Raw genomic sequence first — 21,363 nt, 5'->3', positions numbered from 1 at the left:
GTTAAGAATGCCATTTCAGTGTGTCTGGACGTTTTTGGCATGTATACAGTGAACACGTGTACCAAATGTATATAATTCAAGTGTTCGTGTGTGTGTGTGATAGAGGCTCCCTGCAGACCTGGTGGCCTGTTCATGGCAAGGTTTCTGAAGTGGCTGCCCTTGATGAGCTCCACAGACATGCGTCCCGTTGTGGCATTGTAGGAGAGACCCACCAGCAGTTCAGGGACGCCACCATGGGTCAGAGACTGGGTTGATGAGGCGCTGTCGCTCTGAGAGACGGCAGACAGGCTGAGCTGGGAGTCGACACTCTGAGGAATAAAACCAAGTATGGTGGCTACAGATACGCTGAACAGAAACCTCCCAAAATCCTTTTTAAATTCAGTTACACCCAAAACTTGACGGCATTTTTCCTACTTACCTTCAGGTTACTTCTAGGCTCCAGGACTAGTGTCGTTTCCATCGTCCCCCCGTCTGCGTTAAGTCCTCGTAAACGCAGCACTTTCTCCCCCATCATTCGCTCACGTGATATTCTGCTACCCAGCGCGTACAGCCTGAACCTGATAGCTGACTTCTGGAGGTCGGACGGCTCCAGGCGCGAGAAGCGAAACGTCTCGTTGAAGTGCGGGAGTGAGCCTTTCTGCACGGACGTCTTGTGTCGCTGTTTCTTGGAGGGCAGCAGGACCACGTGCACCTGCCAGGCGCTCATCCCGCTTCGAGCCTTGTCGGGGATATCTCGGGCCGCAATCACAGTGACCAGCAGTTTTTCTGCAGCAGGACGGTACTCCAGGGAGAGGACCAGATCTCCACACTTGGAGATGGGAGTTCGAGGGGAAGAACAGCCTGGCTGAGACGAGACTTCGCCAAGAGGAGGTGGCTCTTCCTGGCAAAGTAAGGAGAGAAATCGTCACAAACACACTACACCAACCTGTAGTTTAACCTTTTGCTAAGGAGGACAGCTGCAGTCAGTGGATTCCAGTGGTAACCAGTTTATGACCTAAATAAGCAAAAGTATGTTAGTACAAAAAAATCTGATTGTCACCTTCTTACTTCAAGGGATTACCTGTCAGTCATAATAATCTCTCTTTCAAATGTCCAGAGAGACAAACTGAGCAGAAATCCGATCCTGAAGCAGACATAAGCCCCCTCCTGCTTCTCCCCCACCCCTGCAGTTAAAGGCTCCCGTGCAGTCAGCAAACACAACATCGATTGTGTCAAGTGTTGACAGAGCAGGCCGAGTGTTGCCGTTGACATGGCAACCACTGGGGAGATAAGATAATCAGAGGGCTGCTGAGGTCTACTGGATGTGCAGGTCAGGAGATGCACACATAAAAGATCAAAACATGAGAATGGACCTCCACCTGAAGAAAAGCATTAACGTTTACTAAGCTAGCACTGCTGCTAGTAACAGGAGTAGTAGCTCATGTGACCAATGTAGTAGTGGGGTTGCATCAGTATAAATGTGTAAACAGTAAAAGCATAACTTTCAATTTAAATGTCACAGACCTGTCATTAGTGGCCCAAGTTAAATGAAGGAATATTACCTTACAAAGCTATAGTTATTAAGTTATTTTGTTTACTAAAGTATGAGAAATAAGTTCTACACCACCTGTTCCTACTAATTTTTTTACTAGTTGTTGTTGTTGTTTTTTAACATATTTTTTAAGCATATGTTCATTTAGTTGTAATAAAAATAAAATCAGAGACATCTTTAATAATCCCAAGTAGCAGTTTTAAAAGAAACGATCACAAGCAGTGTCTGTGAACTTCAGAATACCACATATTTAAAGCTTATCAATTGCCATTGACCTAAAAGACGGCCTATCAGGTCAAAAATCAAAAAACCCCACAAGATTCACACTGCTCTAAATGCATATATTTCTACATGTCCTTGTTTTTTTTATGATGGCACTGAGAGCAGATGTAAGTAATTTGGTCATAGCACCCTGCTCTTAGCAGCCCCCCATCCATGTAGTCTATATTTCAAATTTATTTGAGAGGGGCAGCCAATCAGAAGAAAGTCAGTTTAAAAGGAGAGCAGTTTTACAAATGCCAATTTAATGCTTAATAGTTTGTCATGGAAATATCAGAATCATAGTTTGTGATTTAAACTGAGGAAAGGTTCCCATTAAATATACACGTTGCTCATCACTGGAGCTGCACTTGCACAAGCCATGGTTTCAGGTTTAAACAAACTGTAGCTGTTGGTGTCCACACACTGAAGTAAAGGTGTGTAATTGTCACTGACAGTTTCTTCTACAAGTGAACGTTTAAAAAAATAGCATTGAACAAACCTGAAACTTGAAGGTAGTATGAAACAAGTATAATGGCAGTAAACATAGCAGAAAGGGTAGTATTATTAGCAGCTGTAATATTTGCTGTATCTTTAACCACCAGCGGGGCTGTTATATAACTCTATAAATAAACTGCTAACAAAAAAAAAAGACTCTCCTGGGTTTCTGTAGCTCTGCAGCCCCTCTGATCCAACCTCATTTGTTATTTATGAAGCGTTTCTAGATTTCAGTATCACCCTGTGTGTGTGTGTGTGTGTGTGTGTGTGTGTGTGTGTGTGTGTGTGTGTGTGTGTGTGTGTGCGTGTGTGTGTGTGTGTGTGGGAGGTGTTTACAGCACAGATTGCGCCCAATTTCAAAGTGTGATTCGGTCACTAAGAGGTTGTGAATTATATGAACACACAAACGATATACACACATATACAAAAAACACAAATACCACACAGAGCAGGAATATTTGCATACTTATATATGCACACATACATATGCAGATAATATAGCAGATATTACCAACCACAATTATAACTGTACCCCATGAGGACAGCACTAACATTAATGTTAGTGACTGATAAAACAATTAACCTCTCAAATAATTAACCATTAACTTGGCGACTTAAATTAATAACTAAAATCCTCAAAATCAATGTGAAATCAAGATAAGCTATTAGTATAATCAGTCTTATAAAATACATCATTGATTAGAAAGTGGTTAATAATTAAAATAATAAATACAATCAATGTTATATCTCAATAGTCACTGAGGTTGAAGGATTTGAGTGTTCTGCATAAGCAGAGGTTGGCAACATTCACTCCTATACAACACTGATTATGGCAGCATATGCATTAAAGACAGTTGATTTACTAAAGTAATTAGCACAAAGGTCTCACTAAAGACTGAGACTAAAAGAAGAAGCAAAGAAGCATGTGTATGTGTGGCAGACAGAGAGAGCAGTGTGTGTGTCTTTCTTCTGCAACATAGCTGAACAAGTGACCAAAGAGAAGAACGAGCACGTGTGGCAGGATCCTTACATTTCCTCACCATGTGCAAAGGTGTGATGGTGCCAGCTCAATAATAAAAGTTGGTAGTTAGCATGCAAGACCTTGGTGCATGTAGCAAATGCAGGAACCAAACCATTAAGATGATCATCATAAAATAAATGAAAGTCCATATTTTTAACCCTGTGTTATGAAAAACTATGATGTACCAGGGTGGTTTACTAGATAGTGGATCAGTCATTGATCAGAGTGCTACTCCATGTGTTAGATCCAAGCAAGCAAGTGTTGTGTTCTGCTTCAGCTGCTGTTCTTAAAGGCCCAGACACACAGGAAACTTCTCTTTGTTAGCTGCGTTAGCACTCTGAGCTAACATGCTCTGCTGTTGTTGCTCCTAGTGACTGTGATCAGAAGCTCTGGAGCTTGCAGAGGTCAGAAGAGTGAAGAGCAGGCTTTCCACCTCAGAGGTAGGAGTGAAAAAGAGCTGATGATATTGAATGAATGGATCTACAGCCTTGCTTTGGATCGTACGACACCATTATTCACAAATAAATAAGCAAAAAGTATCAGCCATTTATGTGAAATCTCAGAGAGCCGTGGTTGGTTTGTTTCTTCCAAAGTGAACCTGAGCGGTTTACCACTGTAGAGTGGTAATCCTCTCACAACTGAGTGATGATGATACCTCTGCCAAGCATGATGGGAACAGCAGGGCCGCGGTGAGTTCAATGACCCTGTTAAGTAATCCCTGCACCACTTTATTTATTTATTTACTTTTAACTTTCTGGTTACTGATGTGAACAAATGACTGCATTTGTTTTCCATTTTCCTAGGAAAATTAAAGACATGAGGTGTGGCTCAAGACTTTTGCACAGTATTGTATTGCAGTATTGAGTGATTGAAATTAAGAAAATTCTCTGATGCGTTTATCCAATAAATGCTTCTTTTCCTCATTTAAATAGATGTAAGACAGTGTAAACTTAATGCTTGTCTCCAGTTTTACAAGGTCCAGTGTAATCAAATGCACCAGTGACTAGAAATGATTTAATGTCTGATTGTAGTACCTCTGGGGTCCAGGCGGAGGGGCTTTCTGTGACCTCATTCTTGTCCTGATCCACTGCTTCCGCAGATTGCTGGTCCATGCTCACGGTGGGACAGTCACTGGAGGCCAGTGGGTGGTCTTCTGCAGGTCTGTCCAAAGAGAGCATGGATGCCCTTTCTTTTGCTTCTACCACCGCAGAGAGCGGATCCTGAAAACCCTGTTGGCTTTGAGCTGCCGTTTCTGCAGGAAGAAGCGCACTTGTTTTTATTCTGGTGGTGAAAGGATACTTTATATTTACACTGGAGATGGAACTTTTCATCATCCTACTTTTATTTCACTCACTTTTATGGTTAAAAGTGCAAAATTCCTAATGGGAAAAGTAACAAAAAAAAGTAACAAAAATGTTACACTAGTTAATATTGTGCACTCACAGCACTGAAGATGTACAAGCAGTTACTAATAATCTTTAGATTATTTGAATGTGTAGAATGTATGTATGTCATGGTCATTTATGGCTTTTAGTTATTTTGTTGAACTGTTCTTTTTCCAGGTTAAAATGATTGTACGACACATCTTTAATGATTTCAAAAAGCAAGAACTGCATGCACAAGTTTGAATTTATTTGGGATTTTCTCTAACCCACACATGGCCAAAATGACAGATGCAGGCTCAAATATATACATACATTCTCCTAAATCCTTTAGTAAGTGGTGCTGAAGGTTCTACGATGTCAATTAATGATTGACTACAACTGGTAGTTTGTTTGACAGCATTCATTGTATGACCAATATTCAGAACAATGGAAAAGTCCCAGGAAGTCAGTAAAGATATGGTCTTTTACAGCCTATTTTAAACAACTGCAGATTCTAAGATCATCAACCATACATTCAGATGTGTTACCACTTTGCCAGTGTCTGGAAGAAAATGCAAATTGGGACCCTCAGATGAGACGAAACTAATTGCAAACTAGTAGCATCAATGCTCCCTTTGAAATAAGTTTTACATCATCATGGACCGAGAACCTTAAATCCCTGCTCTGAAATTTAACTGCAAAATACAATGGAAATTTTTGCACATCAGGTACAATGACTGGAAAACTGTGAGTTGGTGCCTCAAATTTTTCAGCTTGATTAAGAAACTTATACTTGAATCATGAATGTAAAATGTATGTGTAACAGTATGTATCCTCACCTAATGTATGTGCTCTCTGTGCAGTAATCCAGCAGTGAAACTCTTCCTAACAGAACGAGGTGAACATGTAAACATAGCTGCCACCTACATCAACACAAATTACTGAAATGAGACCTAGGTGGACATGAATATCTCCTCTAGTATACCATCTAATTTAGTCTTAAGGGTCTAAATGCAGTTTTCTAACCTTGTTTAGCACAGCAGTGTGTTAACAGGAGGGATATTGTGCAATTTGTCAACCCTTGGCCTTTTCCTAACGCAGGAACACTCGGAGAACAAGCCGTACCTCAGACCAATCAATAGCAATTATCTCCAATTCTCTGTCATTAAGGTCGGTCTGACTGTTATATCAATGGCTGCATAGAGAGTTCACCATGGCAACAAGCTGAGGTGAGTCATCATCCTCTGTGTGTGTGTGTGTGTGAATGTTGTTTATAAAGGTGGAAAATATATAACAGAAGCTGAAACAGAGTGACCCTGACCAAACCATGTCACCACCCCCACCAACCACCTGCTGCTCATATTATAACGAAGAGTAAGTTCAGGATTTTTCTAATTATTTGTCTGTGATTGCTGTAAAAAAGCAAATAAGGGTGGTGTTTGTGCAGTAAGTTATGTAGCAGCCGAGCGAGGTGTGAATGAGATCATGTTTTCACAACATACACTTTGGCACTCTCTAATTAAACTATCAGTGTGTTTGTTACATGTAACTTCAGTTTTGTTTAACCTCTCAGGGATTCTGATTGGCTGATTGTTTTTTTCCCCTTTTGCTTATTATGTGTTTTTCTATATTGGTTTGCTGTAATCTTTGGAATTGGCACAGTCAGAATGATAATATCAGTTAATTACAGTGCTGGGCGGTGCAGGTAGAGACGATAACCCAGATTGCATTTTACTGAATAATGTTTCTTTTTTTTATTAATTCCAGTTTTTAATTAAACTGTATGAAAGCTCCGTTTCACTCCTGAAAGTTTAAATTTGTGACATTAACCAGTGAGACTGTAACACAAATTAAAACATAAGCTTTCCAAATAATTTACATGTGTGAATGTGTGATATGAATATTATATTAGTCTTTTATCCTTCTGTGATTTTGATCATTTGATCCACTGGGACACAAATCTCCAAAAACCACAAATAGAGTAAACAAAATAGTTTAAAAAAAAAAGAGAGAGCTGGATTGTTTGCAACTTTCTAATTCCTCCTTATCCTCCTCGGGCTTTTCTTAAAACAAACAAACAATCCAACAAGCACAAGAAAGTGTCATATGCCTCCATCTTTCCACGCTCTCTCCCTGAGCTTTTTATAGCCTCTAATCTCCAGGAAAAACAGTATTTGAGGCTTTTTGGATTCATCAGGACAGATTAGTCGATGACTACTGCTGGCTCAGTCTTTATCTATCATTATTCCCAAATCAGCATCTGGATGAGTACCTTCACAGTCTGATGGCTCAGTGCTGCCCTCCTCCTGGTCTGATAGTCGGGTAAATTTGTGTCGTCGACCCAGTGACAGGTGAGTCTGCTGGGGCTGCTGTTCACCGATGTTGGCTGCTGCAGTACGAAAATTCTGTGAACGAGACACGGACATCTCAAACTGCCTTAGGACCTCATCTTCGCTGTCTGACGAGCTGGAGGCATCGTCGTTGTCGTCACCGTAGCTGTTCACTGGAGGGAGGTAAAGACAGGGAAACAGAGGGACTCACATATGGGAAAAGCTGGGAGAGTTCAGGAGAGGAGGAGAGGAAATCCAGATGAAAGGAAAACATTTGAAAAGACACTGAAAAAACTAAAGCGGAAACTTCTTGGACAGACTATCCTACAGACCCAAAGGACACCAACAGAACTAAGAAGGTCAAGAGCCTCCAGTTTGGTGTACACGCCAGTTAAGACTTTGAAGTCTTATCAGTCTGTTACTCTGTCACATGCCTGTAACTAGAATTTAATTGCACTTGACTGTATGGCTATTGTTGTCTGTGTGTTTGTCAAAAACACAAAAGGTTTTTTGTGAAAGAACAATTAACTACCACCTACCAACCAACATGTTAAAACCATTCAGTGTTGCGGAGGAGGAAAATAATTCCTCTACGAGAGGTAAATAAGCGAGATCACATTTAAAGCTGTGCTCGGCCTCAGTCTGTTCAAAATAACGAGGCGTATTAGCATTAGTGGGGTTGAGGGTCACTCCACTACCTTTATAATTTCACCATAACTAGATAGCAACAGCTGAATGAGTGACGCGGCGGTGGAGCAATCGGCCCCCCTCTTCTCTAAAGTGCAGGTCACCGTACCTGCCTGAGCAATTGCCATGGTTACATACAGAACAGAAACAAGGCTGTACACACTGTGTGGGCGAGCAAGGCTGATTGGTCTGTTAACTTCTCTCTTTTTGCAGACTTTTACAGTGAAGCATGTGACTCAGTGGTTATACTGGCTGAAACACATGGGTTATTTCAGATCAATTGAGGGGCTTGCCTGCTAGAAACTTAGAAAGTGACATAAAACCTGGGATTATTCTGACTAACAGAATAGTTTTAATAGGTTTTTAATTGCATCTGAAGGGAGATGCTCGTATGTGTGGATAGCCACTATGATTTTGACATTTATGCAGAGTAAAATATTTTCTTCAAATTTCTGTTTTAAACTGAAAACCTTTTTTCTTTCCATTTTTATTCATACACAATCCTCTTAACAAATTCAAAATGTTATCTTTTTTAAAGGTTGTGCACAATTGTTCTTGTGGGAAGCTTTAATATTCAAGGACATGTAAATAAACATTTAAATGCAGAACAAAATTTAAAAGAAGAAATATTTTGGTAACAAACAAGCAACCTTTCAGAGAGGTCTGGTCCAAACTTAAGGCTAAAGAAAACCCAATCCTCCACAGCCTAAGCCACACCTACTACTTGTTTGGCTGTACTCAGTGCTGCATACTGAACAGCATGAAATTATGTGGTACTGAGTAGTGAAATACTACTCAGTATTTAATATGTATAGCCTTACTTGTTGTTCAATTCATTAGATCTGTATCTAATATTTTCTTTTTTAGTTATATATTTATAGGTCACATCATTATTTTCTTTCTTTTTTTAAAGCAATTTTTGTGTTTCTATTTCTTATTTATGTCTTACTAAGTTTACTATTCTATTTCTATTTATAAAGAACTGATGTATTAATTTTACATAATTCAACACGTTTATTTTTTTTTACATTCAGTTATGCACATATCGCTGTATTTATTTATCTCCAAAGGTTGATTCTGTTCATCTGGACGTAACGTTTTCAGTGGGAGAAACATTTCATCACTCATTCCCCAACCTTATAAACAATCTTATAATTATTTATGTTAAATTTATACATTTGTTTATTTGTGTCTGAGTGTTCATAAGGTAAGAAACACTATCCTGACCTCAAAGACATTGATTGTTGTTTACAAAAGGCTAGGTTAGGAATTAGCATGTGTAATTGATAAGAATTGTTTGCTTATGTCGGATTCACCCAGAAAAAACGAATTCTGCTTTTGACTACGATCAGGACTACCCAGCTAATTCACACACAGACAGAACAATAAAGAAATTACATAAAAGGAAAAAAAAATAACAGAAAAGTAAAAATCCTGAAATAGCCACAATAATTGTTTCTGTGAGGAAAAGCCATTTTAACTCAATGCTCTTTTCATTTCCAATATTTGGTTATCTTTTTATTTCTGTATAAAAGTATTTATTTATACATTTATTCAGTTATAATAAAAACACTTTTCGTCCCACACAGAAAACACAGCAGCTATCACACTGCCAGATGCTGGTTAAGCTACTGGGAATACAAAATATAAAACACAATGTTTTAAATACATTTGTTTACTACTTAATTCCTTCAGTGTGATTCAGTTTTTTACTCTATAGAATAGGATAAAGAAAATCTCTTGAGTTAACAGGACATTCACTGGTACTGTACTTGTCACTTCCCAACAACATACCCTGTGCATAAACCTGTATATGATTTTCAAAAGCTACAAGACAACATATCAAGTTGTCACAAGGCACGGGATAAAAAAACATTTCTGGCCATGTTTTACAGTTTGAATTGAACTCTAATGTTCTAACGCTAATGCAAATGTTATACTAAGGTAAACAGTTAAAAAGACCAGATACTTAAGCTTATTAGCCCTCAATATTGGAATACTGATGAAAATATAGGTCAAATTAACCTTGAACTTTTAACCTTGTGCTAAACCTGAGACTACACTTTAAGTTAAACCTGTTTCCACACACAGTTTGACTAAACCTGAGTTTTCAAACAGCTCCTACCTCATCCAGTGACACTCCACAGAAGTTCAGCTGAATCTTATGAAGAGACTATAAACAGGATATGCTGTTTGTTCAGGAAACTAGCTGGGAATAGCAGAGGCTCCACCTGTTACAGGTGAAAAACTAACAAGCCAATGTTTGCTCACAGTTTGACTCACAGTCTCCACCATCCTACTGCAGCAAATGTGAACATGCCCTTCTTTCATTTCTGCTTCCTTAACAAGAGCAAATATGGGTTTACCTCTGCTGACCACTAGTTCAATTTGCTCTTCATGCTAAAATGATTCAGAGGCTCTCAACCAGATCCGAGCTAGTTTGAAGGATTGACCCTCTTCAGGAAGCTCTCAGCAGGTCTTTTAGAATTTCTGTCAGCATTAATACAAATTAAATAATTACATTCATCAATATTCAATTTAAGAATTAGGCAAAGGAAAGAAATTGTTACTACTGAAGAAAAACTCTACACAAGAAATTCCAGAATCATCTTGTTTTCTTCCGCATATAAATTTGAGGGTTGCAGGGGGCTGGAATTTATCCCAGCCGTCATAGAGCGAAAGGCACGGAGCACCTTGCATGGACAGGTCACCAATCTGTTGCAGGGCTAACCTTAAACCACTTTGGTGATTCAGTGATGTGTTGCTGAAGATGGGGTCAGGTGCAATACAACAGGTTTTTAAACAGGTAACTGGCACCATGTTAGCATCTTCCCAGTTGGATCGGGTCTAATAGATGTTTTCACGGCAGGAACTCTGGTGTGGTAGAGGCCTTTGTCAAAGTAGGAAAGGCACAGCTTTATTTAGCATTAATGGCAAATGTATTCCATCTTGACTAAAGTCTGCGTCATACAAATGTGAATTTCAAAATCATTATAATCATTAATCATTATTATAAAAATCCCATCTACTTTATATTTCTAACCGAGTACACAGTATTTGATTTTGAAGTGTCGTCTTCAATGTAAACGTGGCTCGTGGTCATGTTTGCAAGACAGGCTGTGGGACATTAAATAAAAGTTAACCTATGGTAACCTTTGCACTGCGTGTTTGCACTGTTTGACAAGTGGGAGGAAGGAAAAAAGTTTAAGTGGGTGAAAAAATGGGAACAAAAGCTGCACCCTGAGTATCCTGCACTCTGTGTTTCTTTCTGAATTTCCTTGGAGGTGGAATTTTCATAAAGCTTTCACAGCGTTAACATTTTTTAATCGTGAACAGCTTTGTAGCAGTATGCGGCTGAGTCACGCAACTCCCTCTCTCATAGATACAAACTCGCCCACAGAAATCACTGGACGAATACAAACTCTCCTACGTTCGCTCTCTGCTGCTGAACAGTTTAATTGGGGTCAAACTGTAAACAGGAGACGTGTACTTTCTCTGAGATGTTTCTAGTTGAGACAAACCTTGAACTTGAGTGTGGCAGGACTCACTGGTTAGTAAAACTTAAAAATCAAACACCACAGTTTTGCTGCTTCTCAGTAAAATGTATCATTTTTGGAAGCTGTCCTGTGAATTTATTTATGACAAAATATATATGTGATAATTATGGACCCTGGCTCTCCTGTTAGACACGAGTAGACATGTTACTGTCATTGAGTTGTCAGTCACTCACCGAGGCCCTGACGGATTCCAGCCCGTCCTTTCTTACGACGACCATGTACCTCCAGGCAGGGGAGACCGCCGACACGTGAGAAACACAGTTTCTTGTTGATGAAGAGGAAGAGGACGGCCAACGCCACGATGAAGACACCCACCGCCGACAGGAAGCCGATGGCCTCTGGGGTGACTGGCAGGAGCAGGGAGAGGGAGAGGGGACACACAATGACACACTGATCAGACCACACAAACAGACAGCCTGGATACATGCGCACACGTGCACACACACACACACGCAACAGTACGCATGGTACATGTGATACACACAGACAGACAGGTGAAACTTTAGTAGTTGAAATATCTTCAGTGCCTTGCTCAAGAGCAGAGTCAGTGTAAAAACAGTTTCACAGTTTGTTTCCTATGCTTAACCAGCAAATCAACTTTGCTCAAGAGAACTGTGAAGCTAGAACAGTAAGGTTTGAGGACAACATTTTTTCTGTCATATTTTTAAGAAACCAGTTCTGGAAATGCATCATAGTCTGTGCTGGTCCATTCTATGCCAATTACAGGTCAAAGTTCACTGTTTCACTGCTACAGTATGGTTGTGTCCAAAATCACTCACTAATTCCCTACTCCCTCTATAGGGAGTTCTATGAGAAGGACCATGTAATGGTGAGCCCATTATCAGTAAGAAAAACAGTAATATGATTTGAGTGATCTTTTTGGCAAGTATTTTGGAATATTCCAAGTGCACTATATAATTTATATTCACTAGAAATGGGACAGGAAAACAATAAAAACAGTCTATGGTCCAGAGACTAGTGAGTGACTTCAAACACTGCCTGTGTTGAATGAATAGCAGGACAAAACTGCTAGCATTAGCCTGACAGCTAGAATCTGGCTAAGAATATACAGTAAGTTAGCTAGTTAGCTGGCCATGCTAACCACTGCAGCTTGCACATGGTGGGGCAGGTGTGGATGACAAAAGCTGCTGATTAACCTACATTATGGTCTATCATACTAATACACCTCTGAAAAGTATTTAAAACTAGTGTTAAAAAAACAGAGTCAGTATAAAGAAGGGAAAGAGACAACAGCCCTGTTGTTGTGTGTGATTAGGACTGCAGAGCTACAGTATAAATCTATATTTACTCATCGTAGGAGGAATTTATAGAATGATTAACTGGAGAGACTTTGTTGGATCAATAAATAGCCTAGATGCAACACAGCAAGCTCTCAGTAAATAAATACTTATCACAAGCCCATCCATTTACCATCTGTGATGTGTGCATTAACACTTTATGTGCTGTATATTGCTAATCTATATACTGCCTGTACACTACTACACATAAGTAGTGAGCCAGTTCCCCTTTCTTTATATTTTGTTTCCAAGGATCTGTATTTTTAAAAAACTGTTTTAAGCTGTCTTAAACAACAGTTCTCCAGAACTTCTTCTTTTATTTGCTGCAGTTCATTCACTTATTTCTTTCAAATCCTACCTGACCATTTTCAGTGAAAATATTTTGTTTGTTAAACCATTTAACCCTGAGCTTCATTTAAGTATAAAAAAGGCGCCTAACTCAAGGGATTAGTGCTGTAAATAACAGGGAACTTAACATAGGACAAACTTTAAATAGCATCTTTAGGCACTCTGATACCACCATCCCACATAGCAAAATTGGTATGGCCCGGATCAGGCCCACACAATGTGCTTACACATGGCCCACATACCTGAAAGAATGACGGCCCTCTGGTGGCCCAGACCTGGTTTGCCAGAGGTAATCCACACATGGGCCAGCACAAGGCCAGTTGCATACACACTCGTGGTCCTGTGCTGGCCCATGTGTGGATTACCTCTGGCAAACCAGGTCTGGGCCACCAGAGGGCCGTCATTCTTTCAGGTATGTGAGCCATCTGTAAGTGGTGTGCAGCCACGGGCCAGTTGTAGACACACTACTGGCCCTGTGCTGGCCCAGAACAGTTTCAGCTCTGGCCCCAGATGTCAGCCTAATGTGTACCTTAATCAAGCTATGTAATAACAACATGTGCCAGAACATGTAAAACAGTGCAAAAGTAACATGACAAAACTCTGTTCAGACAGTGAAGGGACTAATTCTTATACAGCGCTTTTTTAGTCTCCCGGATTACTCAAACTGCTCTATATAACATGCCACATTCACCCAATCACACACACTTTCTCTTAACTGAGTGCTTTCTAATTACATTCATACACATTCACACTCTCGACACGTAGACTGGAGGAGCCAGGGATCGAACCACTAACCTTCTGATCAGTAGGTGACCTGCTTTACCTCCTGAGCTACAGCCATCCACTTGCAAAGGTGAGTAAACCCTCACTAGGTTTTGGATAAAGTGTACACTCACAAACCTTTCAAACCTGCATTTGAAACGTTGGCTATCATAGCAGTATAGTATTGCAACATGGCATTTGGGTCTTCTAACTAAAATAGGAAAATAGGAACATAAATAGTGCCATCATTGCCAGAGCTGGCCCACATCTGGTTGACATACAACCTGCCATGACACCAGTCAGTCAGAAGTGCCAGCTTGATGCCGGACCCAGGGAAGACCTGTTTTCTATGGGCCTGGGCCACATACACCAAACCATAATCGGGCCAGATATGGCATGCCATCACATAAACAGTGTGGTCATTGCCAGACCTGCTGGCTATGTGGGATCCTGTTGCATAAACGTGTCAGTTGTTTGCATTAATTTTTGCACCAACAAGATGAATCCCTGTGTGAATCCCTTGAGCAAGGTGAAGAGGAAAACAGGGAGAAAAGGTTGAGAAACGGACTAAAAATCAGTGGCAACAGGTTTCATGGAGAGATTAATCTAAATTTAAAATTTCTGGTTCAAATCATTATCAGTATGCACAGATGAGTTCAGGAGAGAGGTAGTGAGTGTTATGGTATGGGGCTACATTTCAACCAGTGGTCTTGGAGATCTTATTCAAATTGATTGAATTATGAATGCAGAAAGTACCATCATATTTTAATCCACCATGCAATCCCTTCTGAAAAGCATATGATTGTCAATGGCTTCATTTTTCAGCACAACAATGTTCCCAAACACAGTGCAATGCAGAAAAAGCATACCTGAGTAGGGAAAGAAACCCAAAACATACACACACAATTCTAAACACTATCAGTCATGGACTGGCCTCCCCAGAGAGCTTGGAGCTCGACATTACTGAAGCAGTGTGGGATCAGCCTGGGGAAATATTCCTGAATAACTTAAAGAAATTAGAAGCCATCTTGGCTAAGAGAGTTCAGGCTGTTGAAGAATAAAGGTGATCATTAAATATTTGTTTTCATGCTTGAATTTTTTCTGCCTTATGTGCTCTATTTTCATGTTTGCACATGCCTCAATAAATTAGTGCACCTATTTTTCATTGTCATGTAAGAAAGTAGTGATGAAAGTTGGTCAAAACTGAGAAATGGGTGACCAGACAGAGGCAAACTGAGGTAGACATGGGGAGAGATGAAGAGAAACGCGAGGGTGTACTACTCTGCTCTGCTCTCAATGAGGTGCCTTAGTCTCCTTTAGCACGATGAAAAGAAATGCAAAGGGATGAGGGACAAGGTGCCTTTTCCTGTTTCCACGGTAACGTTTCAGTGAGCAAAAATCAATGGAACCAAATGAACATGAGTACACATTCTACCGGGAGCTGACGCCAAAGAAAGCACTCGGCAGTGTAGGTGGTGAGGATTCAATACACCTTTTTTTTTTTAACTCTCCACCTTTTGTTTTTGCCTCTCTTTAACTTTCATTCATGAGAACCTAAACTCCCACGCTTTACAGACGTACCTGATGTACCTTCATCAATACCGTAGACTTCCACCCACATCGTGTGTTCCTACGCGACGGCAAAATAATGAGCAACAACAGCAGATGGTTTCTGTTGAGAAGAGGTTTTGACTGCTTAAAAAGACTTTAATCCTTATTTACTTTCTTCCTATTTAGGATCTAGCTCCTAAGAAATTCTAATACTGTTATTGTGACTCATGAGCCTTTCCTTTCTTCTCGTTATAGAAAGAAGACATAAAACTAGAGCTCCATTGCTATATTTCAGAAATAAGAAACGCTTATTCAAAACTTCACAGACATTTTTAACTATTCAGTAAACAAGCATCACTGGAACAGAGCCTTTCTCAACAAAGTCATGCAGCTTAGTTCTTATTTATATAAAGACTGTAGTGTATCAGACACTGTTTTGGTATTTTTTCTCTATATTTTTTTTGGTATTAAGCTTTGATGCATTTTTACGTCTAATGTAAGCCGGGTTGTAACACAACCCCAACTTGTGTATCTTTTCTGCTAGGTAGTTATCTTGCTAGACAAACTAATATTTTTAATTAATTTTATCATTTAACATTTATGCACGAAAAGCCTTCAGACCAATTTAGTGAAAAAGTTGAAAATTAAACTCCAGGAACATTCTTCAGTTTTCCCTAAGAAGCAATAAGAAATGCAAAGTAAGCGACTGGGTTAGAGAAGATGACGTCACTATGGCGACTGTGGCTCTCTAGTTTTTATGTGCAAACAATGTTGTTGACAATAGCAGTCTCTGGTGTGAACCAAGAACTGCAGTCATTAATAAGGAACATGAGACTAATCGTAACCCGTGTAAAACGTTACTGTACTCACATTTTTTAGTAACGTGGCAATGTAGTGTGCTAAATTCAGTAATTACATTATAGGTACAGGTAAAGTTAAACAAATATGTTTTTTTCTTCCTGCACATTTGCACCACAATCAGCTAATTTAAATACATATTCAAGAAGACAACTGTGGAATGGGGTACTGCCCCTGATCTCCACGCAACATTGTAGAGGCGTGTCAACCAGGACAGCCCTACAACGTCCAGAGCCTTCAGGAACTCGGGGCGGACCTCATCAACACCAGGGGCTCTGCCACCAAGGAGTTGTTTAACTGCCTCTGTGACCTCGCCCCCGGAAATTGGCGGGTCATTCCCCTCATCCCCAGACTCTGCTTCCTCCTCAGAAGACGTGTCAGTGGGATTAAGGAGGTCCTCGAAGTATTCCTTCCACCGCCTGACAATTTTCTCAGTCGACGTCAGCAGCACTCCACCAGCACTATACACAGTGCAGGTAGAGCACTGCTTTCCCCTCCTGAGACGCCTGACGGTTTGCCAGAATCTCTTCAAGGCAGTCCGAAAGTCTTTTTCCATGGCCTCTCCGAACTCCTCCCACACCCGAGTTTTTGCTTCAGCCACTGCCCGAGCCGCATTCCGCTTGGCCTGTCGATACCTGTCGGCTGCCTCCGGAGTCCCACAGGCTAACCAAGCCCAATAGGACTCCTTCTTCAGCCTGGTGGCTCCCTTCACCCCTGGTGTCCACCATTTGGTTCGGGGATTACCACCACGGCAGTACCCCTGGACTGGCAGACCGGGGTGGTGGTCCCCATCTTTAAGAAGGGAGACTGGAGGGTGTGTTCCAACTACAGGGGGATCACACTCCTCAGCCTCTCTGGGAAAGTCTATGCCAGGGTGCTGGAAAGGAGAGTTCGTCCGTTAGTCGAACCTCGGATACAGGAGGAACAATGCGGTTTTCGTCCTGGTCGCGGAACACTGGACCAGCTCTTTATCCTCTCAAGGATACTTGAGGGTGCATGGGAGTTTGCCCAACCAGTCTACATGTGTTTTGTGGACTTGGAGAAGGCATTCGACCGTGTCCCTCGGGGTGTCCTGTGGGAGGTGTTGCGGGAGTATGGGGTGTTTGGCCCATTGCTACCGGCCATTCGATCCTTATACAACTGTTGCAAGAGTTTGGTTTGCATTGCCGGCAATAAGTCGGACTCGTTCCCGGTGGGTGATGGGCTCCGCCAGGGCTGCCCTTTGTCACCGGTTCTGTTCATAATTTTTATGGACAGGATTTCTAAGCGCAGCCAAGTGGCGGAGGGCCTTCACTTCGGTGGCCTCAGAATCTCATCTCTGCTTTTTGCGGATGAAGTGGTTCTGCTGGCTTCATCAGGTGAAGGCCTCCAGCTCGCACTGGAATGGTTCGCAGCCGAGTGTGAAGCAGCGGGAACTAGGATCAGCACCTCCAAATCTGAGGCCATGGTTCTCAGCCGGAAAAGGGTGGAGTGCCCACTCCGGGTCGGGGATGAGTTCCTGCCCCAAGTGGAGGAGTTCAAGTATCTCGGGGTCTTGTTCGCGAGTGATGGGAGAAGGGAGCCGGAGATCGACAGACGGATTGGTGCTGCGGCTGCAGTGATGCGGACGCTGCACCGGTCCGTCGTGGTGAAGAGGGAGCTGAGTGTAAAAGCGAAGCTCTCAATTTACCGGTCAATCTACGTCCCTACCCTCACCTATGGCCACAAGCTGTGGGTAGCGACCGAAAGAACGAGATCACGGATACAAGCGGCAGAAATGAGCTTCCTCCGAAGGGTGTCTGGCCTCTCCCTTAGAGATAGGGTGAGAAGTTCGGCCATCCGGGAGGGGCTCAGAGTAGAGCCGCTGCTCCTCCACATCAAAAGGAGCCAGTTGAGGTGGTTCGGGCATCTGACAAGGATGCCTCCTGGGTGAAGTGTTCCAGGCCCCGGGGCAGACCCAGGACACGCTGGAGAGATTATATCTCTCGGCTGGCCTGGGAACACATTGGTGTTCCCCCGGATAAGCTGGAGGAGGTGGCTGGGGAGAGGGAGGTCTGGGCTTCTCTGCTTAGGCTGTTGCCCCCGCGACCCGGCCTCGGATAAAGCGGATGAAGATGGATGGATGGATGGATGGATGGATGGATGGATGGATGGATGGATGGATGGATGGAACTGTGGAATGGTCTACGACTTTTGAGGAATGGGTTGATGTGTTTATTACTTGTATTTGTACTACATGAAAGGACAAGGGCATGATGCCTTGACTGAATAATACTGCTAACACAACTTTGGCTCTCTGCAAGCATCTGCACAGGCAGCATGCTAACACCTAAAAAATCCAGAGTGATGTTAAAGCTGAGTGCATGCTGACTCCAGTCCAGCAGCCAGAGCCTGAACATCAACAAATAACAAAAGCAGTGATGAACAGTCAGAGTGCAGCATTGTTTCTACAGTAGAACCACTCTCACTTTAAAGTTGTTTTGGGCCGGTTTTCAACTTGTGTTCATATTGTAAAAACTAAAATGAAGCTTCTATCTGTGTCCTAAATGTGGATTTATGTTGTTGCATGGAGAGGATACAAAACACTACACATATAAAGGCTAATTTGGCTCATTGAGCCCTGCTCTTAAAAACCGACACAGATGTAATACTATCAGTGAAGCTGGATTTAACAAATAAGTGCTTCAAGTTTCAGTTTTTAAAACATGTTTAGCGCCATCTTCTGTCAGTGTGAAACATGACGTCATGTTGTTGGCTGGTTGTTTGGTTGCAGCTAAAAGATTTCATTTTATGTTAGCCAGCTAGAGACAGAATCGATAACTCAAAAGGAAATAAGAAGACTAAAACTAAAAATCAGTTCAAGAAGATCACTTTTGTGATGTCCTGGCTTTAACAATGAGTTTTATGTTAAGCAATCGAGGACATACTGTCCACTTTCACTGTCTGTCTCTTTAGCAGTAATTGGCTCTACATTGTTTGGCTAGCTGCACTCATACAAGAAAATCCAGCAGTTAGCTGTAATGTTCGGGTATGTAAAGCACTTTATAAATGAGCACAGTGTGGAGGAGAACCTGTTTGAGTCACCAGACCAACAAACTGGAGTCCAACACTCTAGCTTTTCCTCACCAGACCAGGTGTACCAGCAATCAGCTGGCAAAGCAGATGTTCGAATAATGTGATCAGCACAATTTTATGCAATAAAATATTCTCTTTTACCAATACAAGCAGTTTACAATATCACAGGTTACTAGATGCATATCACACCAAAAACATAACTGCTTTTTATCGAAGACAATTGAAAATCCATCGCATACATCGTGTTTTTCCTGCAGACATGCTGATGGGATATCCACGTTTGTGGTGTGGTGTAGTTATGTATGTAGTAAACTGTTTGAAATGGCTTGGGCAAAGAAAGAGAATTCATTGCATAAAATAGCGCTGATCGCATCACCTGATTGGACTGCTCTGTACAGCCGGGAAAATCAGAGTTTCTGACTCCAGCTTGCCAGTCCGGGTGAAAAACCTGTAACCCGAACATTACGGCTTACAGATGGATTTTCCTGTTTGAGTGCAGCTAGCCAACCAACTTTACTGAAAAAGAGACAGAGAGTGAAAGTGGACAGTACACCGTTGGTTTCCTAACATAAAATTTATAAACATTTTTAAATGTATTTCTTAAATCCTGCTCCTTAGACAGTGTTACATCTATGTCAGTTTTTGAGAGCAGGGCTCCATGATGTAAATTAGCCTTTATATGTGTAGTGTTTCATGTAGTGTTTCATGTCGTTTTAAGCAGTAACACAAATGTAATGTAACAAGTAGTGCAACGTCTTGATGCATGCTCAATCATCCAGGTAAATAAATCCCAAAAGGTTGATTCTGTTCATCTGGACGTCACATTTTTAGAGGGAGAAACATTTCATCGCTCATCCAAGTGACTTCTTCAGTCTCAGCTGACTGCACATTTCCCAACCTTATAAACAGTACATTTGCACAATGACTGAAACTAGCACCACTGAATGAACAATGGGCTGTGAGATCAGTTGCTTGATCATTAATATGCAAATTGTTATGACCATTGATCAACAACCACTGATCAAAGACCATACATTATTGATCAAAGACCATTGATCAATGGCCATGAGTACCATTCTCTCATTATCCACTGGAGCACAAACTGGGTGTCATCAGGATACTACAACATAGAGCGAACACCATCCCCACAGACAGAGCGGCCAGGGAAGCAGAAGAACATCACATCAAGAAGACCCTGGACATCCCAGCTGGACATTTGTCAAAGCTGGGAAAGCACTCAAAGAAAGCTCCAGCCGGACCAGGAGAAAAGGACAACTGCTGCCTAGGCGAAAACCCTTAGTGATCCCGTATGTGTCAGGAGTATCGGAACAGCTGAGACACATTTCTTTGTAAACACTGCGTCTCTGTGGCTTTTAAACCCCAAAACACGCTGCGCCAAAAATTGGCCCACCCCCAAGGATCAGTTCCCCCAACACAAACAGAGTAATATAGTGTACGCTGTTAAGTTCCAGGAGGATTGCCATAATTTATACATCGGGGAAACCAAACAACCTCTGGCAAAGCGGATGGCACAACACAGAAGAGCTACCTCGTCAGGCCAGGACTCCACAGTCTATTTACACCTACAGGCCAGTGGACACTCTTTCAATGATGAAGATGTACACATCCTGGACAGGGAGGAACGCTGGTTTGAGCGGAGAGTCAAGGAGGTTATTTACGCGAAAAGGGAATCGAGTAGGGGGCCTAAGGGTACATCTGTCACCATCTTAAAATGCTATGATTGCAGCCATTCCCCAACTCTTTGTGAATGGTACTCGTGACCATTGATCAGTGGTCTTTGATCAATAATGTATGGTCTTTGATCAATGGTATGTAATCAATGGGCTTTGATCAGTGGTTGTCGATCAATGGTAATGACAATTTGCATATTAATGATCAAGGAACTGAACTCACAACCCATTGTTCATTCAGTGGTGCTAGTTTCAGTCACTGTGCACTCACTTGGATGAGTGACGAAACGTTTCTCGCTATATCCAGATGAACAGAATCAACCTTTTGGGAAGTAGTGCAACAACTAAAGTTACTTTGTTGCAAAATGAGTAATTAATTAAAGTAATGCAATTATTATTATTTTCAGGAAAAATAATGAATAATAATTAATTATTTTGAGTGACAACATTAACACTGATCATAACTATACAAAGCCATCTCACAGAAGATATGGGCAAATATCACCAGCAGGTTGGAGCACCATTTCTCAGCTCAACTTAACATCATTAAAAGCA

At 41.5% G+C, this 21,363-nt stretch overlaps 1 protein-coding gene across 10 annotated transcripts in view; it reads right to left on the bottom strand.

Moving 5' to 3' along the window:
• syt16 (synaptotagmin XVI) overlaps nucleotides 1–21,363 on the bottom strand; it is a 47,658-nt gene that overhangs the window by 14,799 nt on the left and 11,496 nt on the right. For 4 of the 10 annotated variants that reach the window (XM_025900978.1, XM_019349149.2, XM_025900980.1 and 1 more), the window contains exons 2-6: nucleotides 11,420–11,662; nucleotides 6,945–7,175; nucleotides 4,343–4,560; nucleotides 419–880; nucleotides 119–308 (exon numbers count right to left, since the gene is read on the bottom strand). In XM_025900978.1, the coding sequence (XP_025756763.1) occupies nucleotides 119–308; nucleotides 419–880; nucleotides 4,343–4,560; nucleotides 6,945–7,175; nucleotides 11,420–11,662 (1,344 nt within the window). Of the gene's footprint in view, nucleotides 1–118; nucleotides 309–418; nucleotides 881–4,342; nucleotides 4,561–6,944; nucleotides 7,226–7,541; nucleotides 7,677–7,700; nucleotides 8,169–9,814; nucleotides 9,908–11,419; nucleotides 11,663–21,363 lie in introns of those variants that run through there. The other 6 variants (XM_013274976.3, XM_005455932.4, XM_025900981.1 and 3 more) reach the window with 5 other exon arrangements.

Source organism: Oreochromis niloticus, linkage group LG19, assembly GCF_001858045.2.
Source record: "Oreochromis niloticus isolate F11D_XX linkage group LG19, O_niloticus_UMD_NMBU, whole genome shotgun sequence".
Lineage (NCBI taxonomy): Eukaryota > Metazoa > Chordata > Actinopteri > Cichliformes > Cichlidae > Oreochromis > Oreochromis niloticus.
This window is presented reverse-complemented; position numbering and strand designations above follow the sequence as displayed.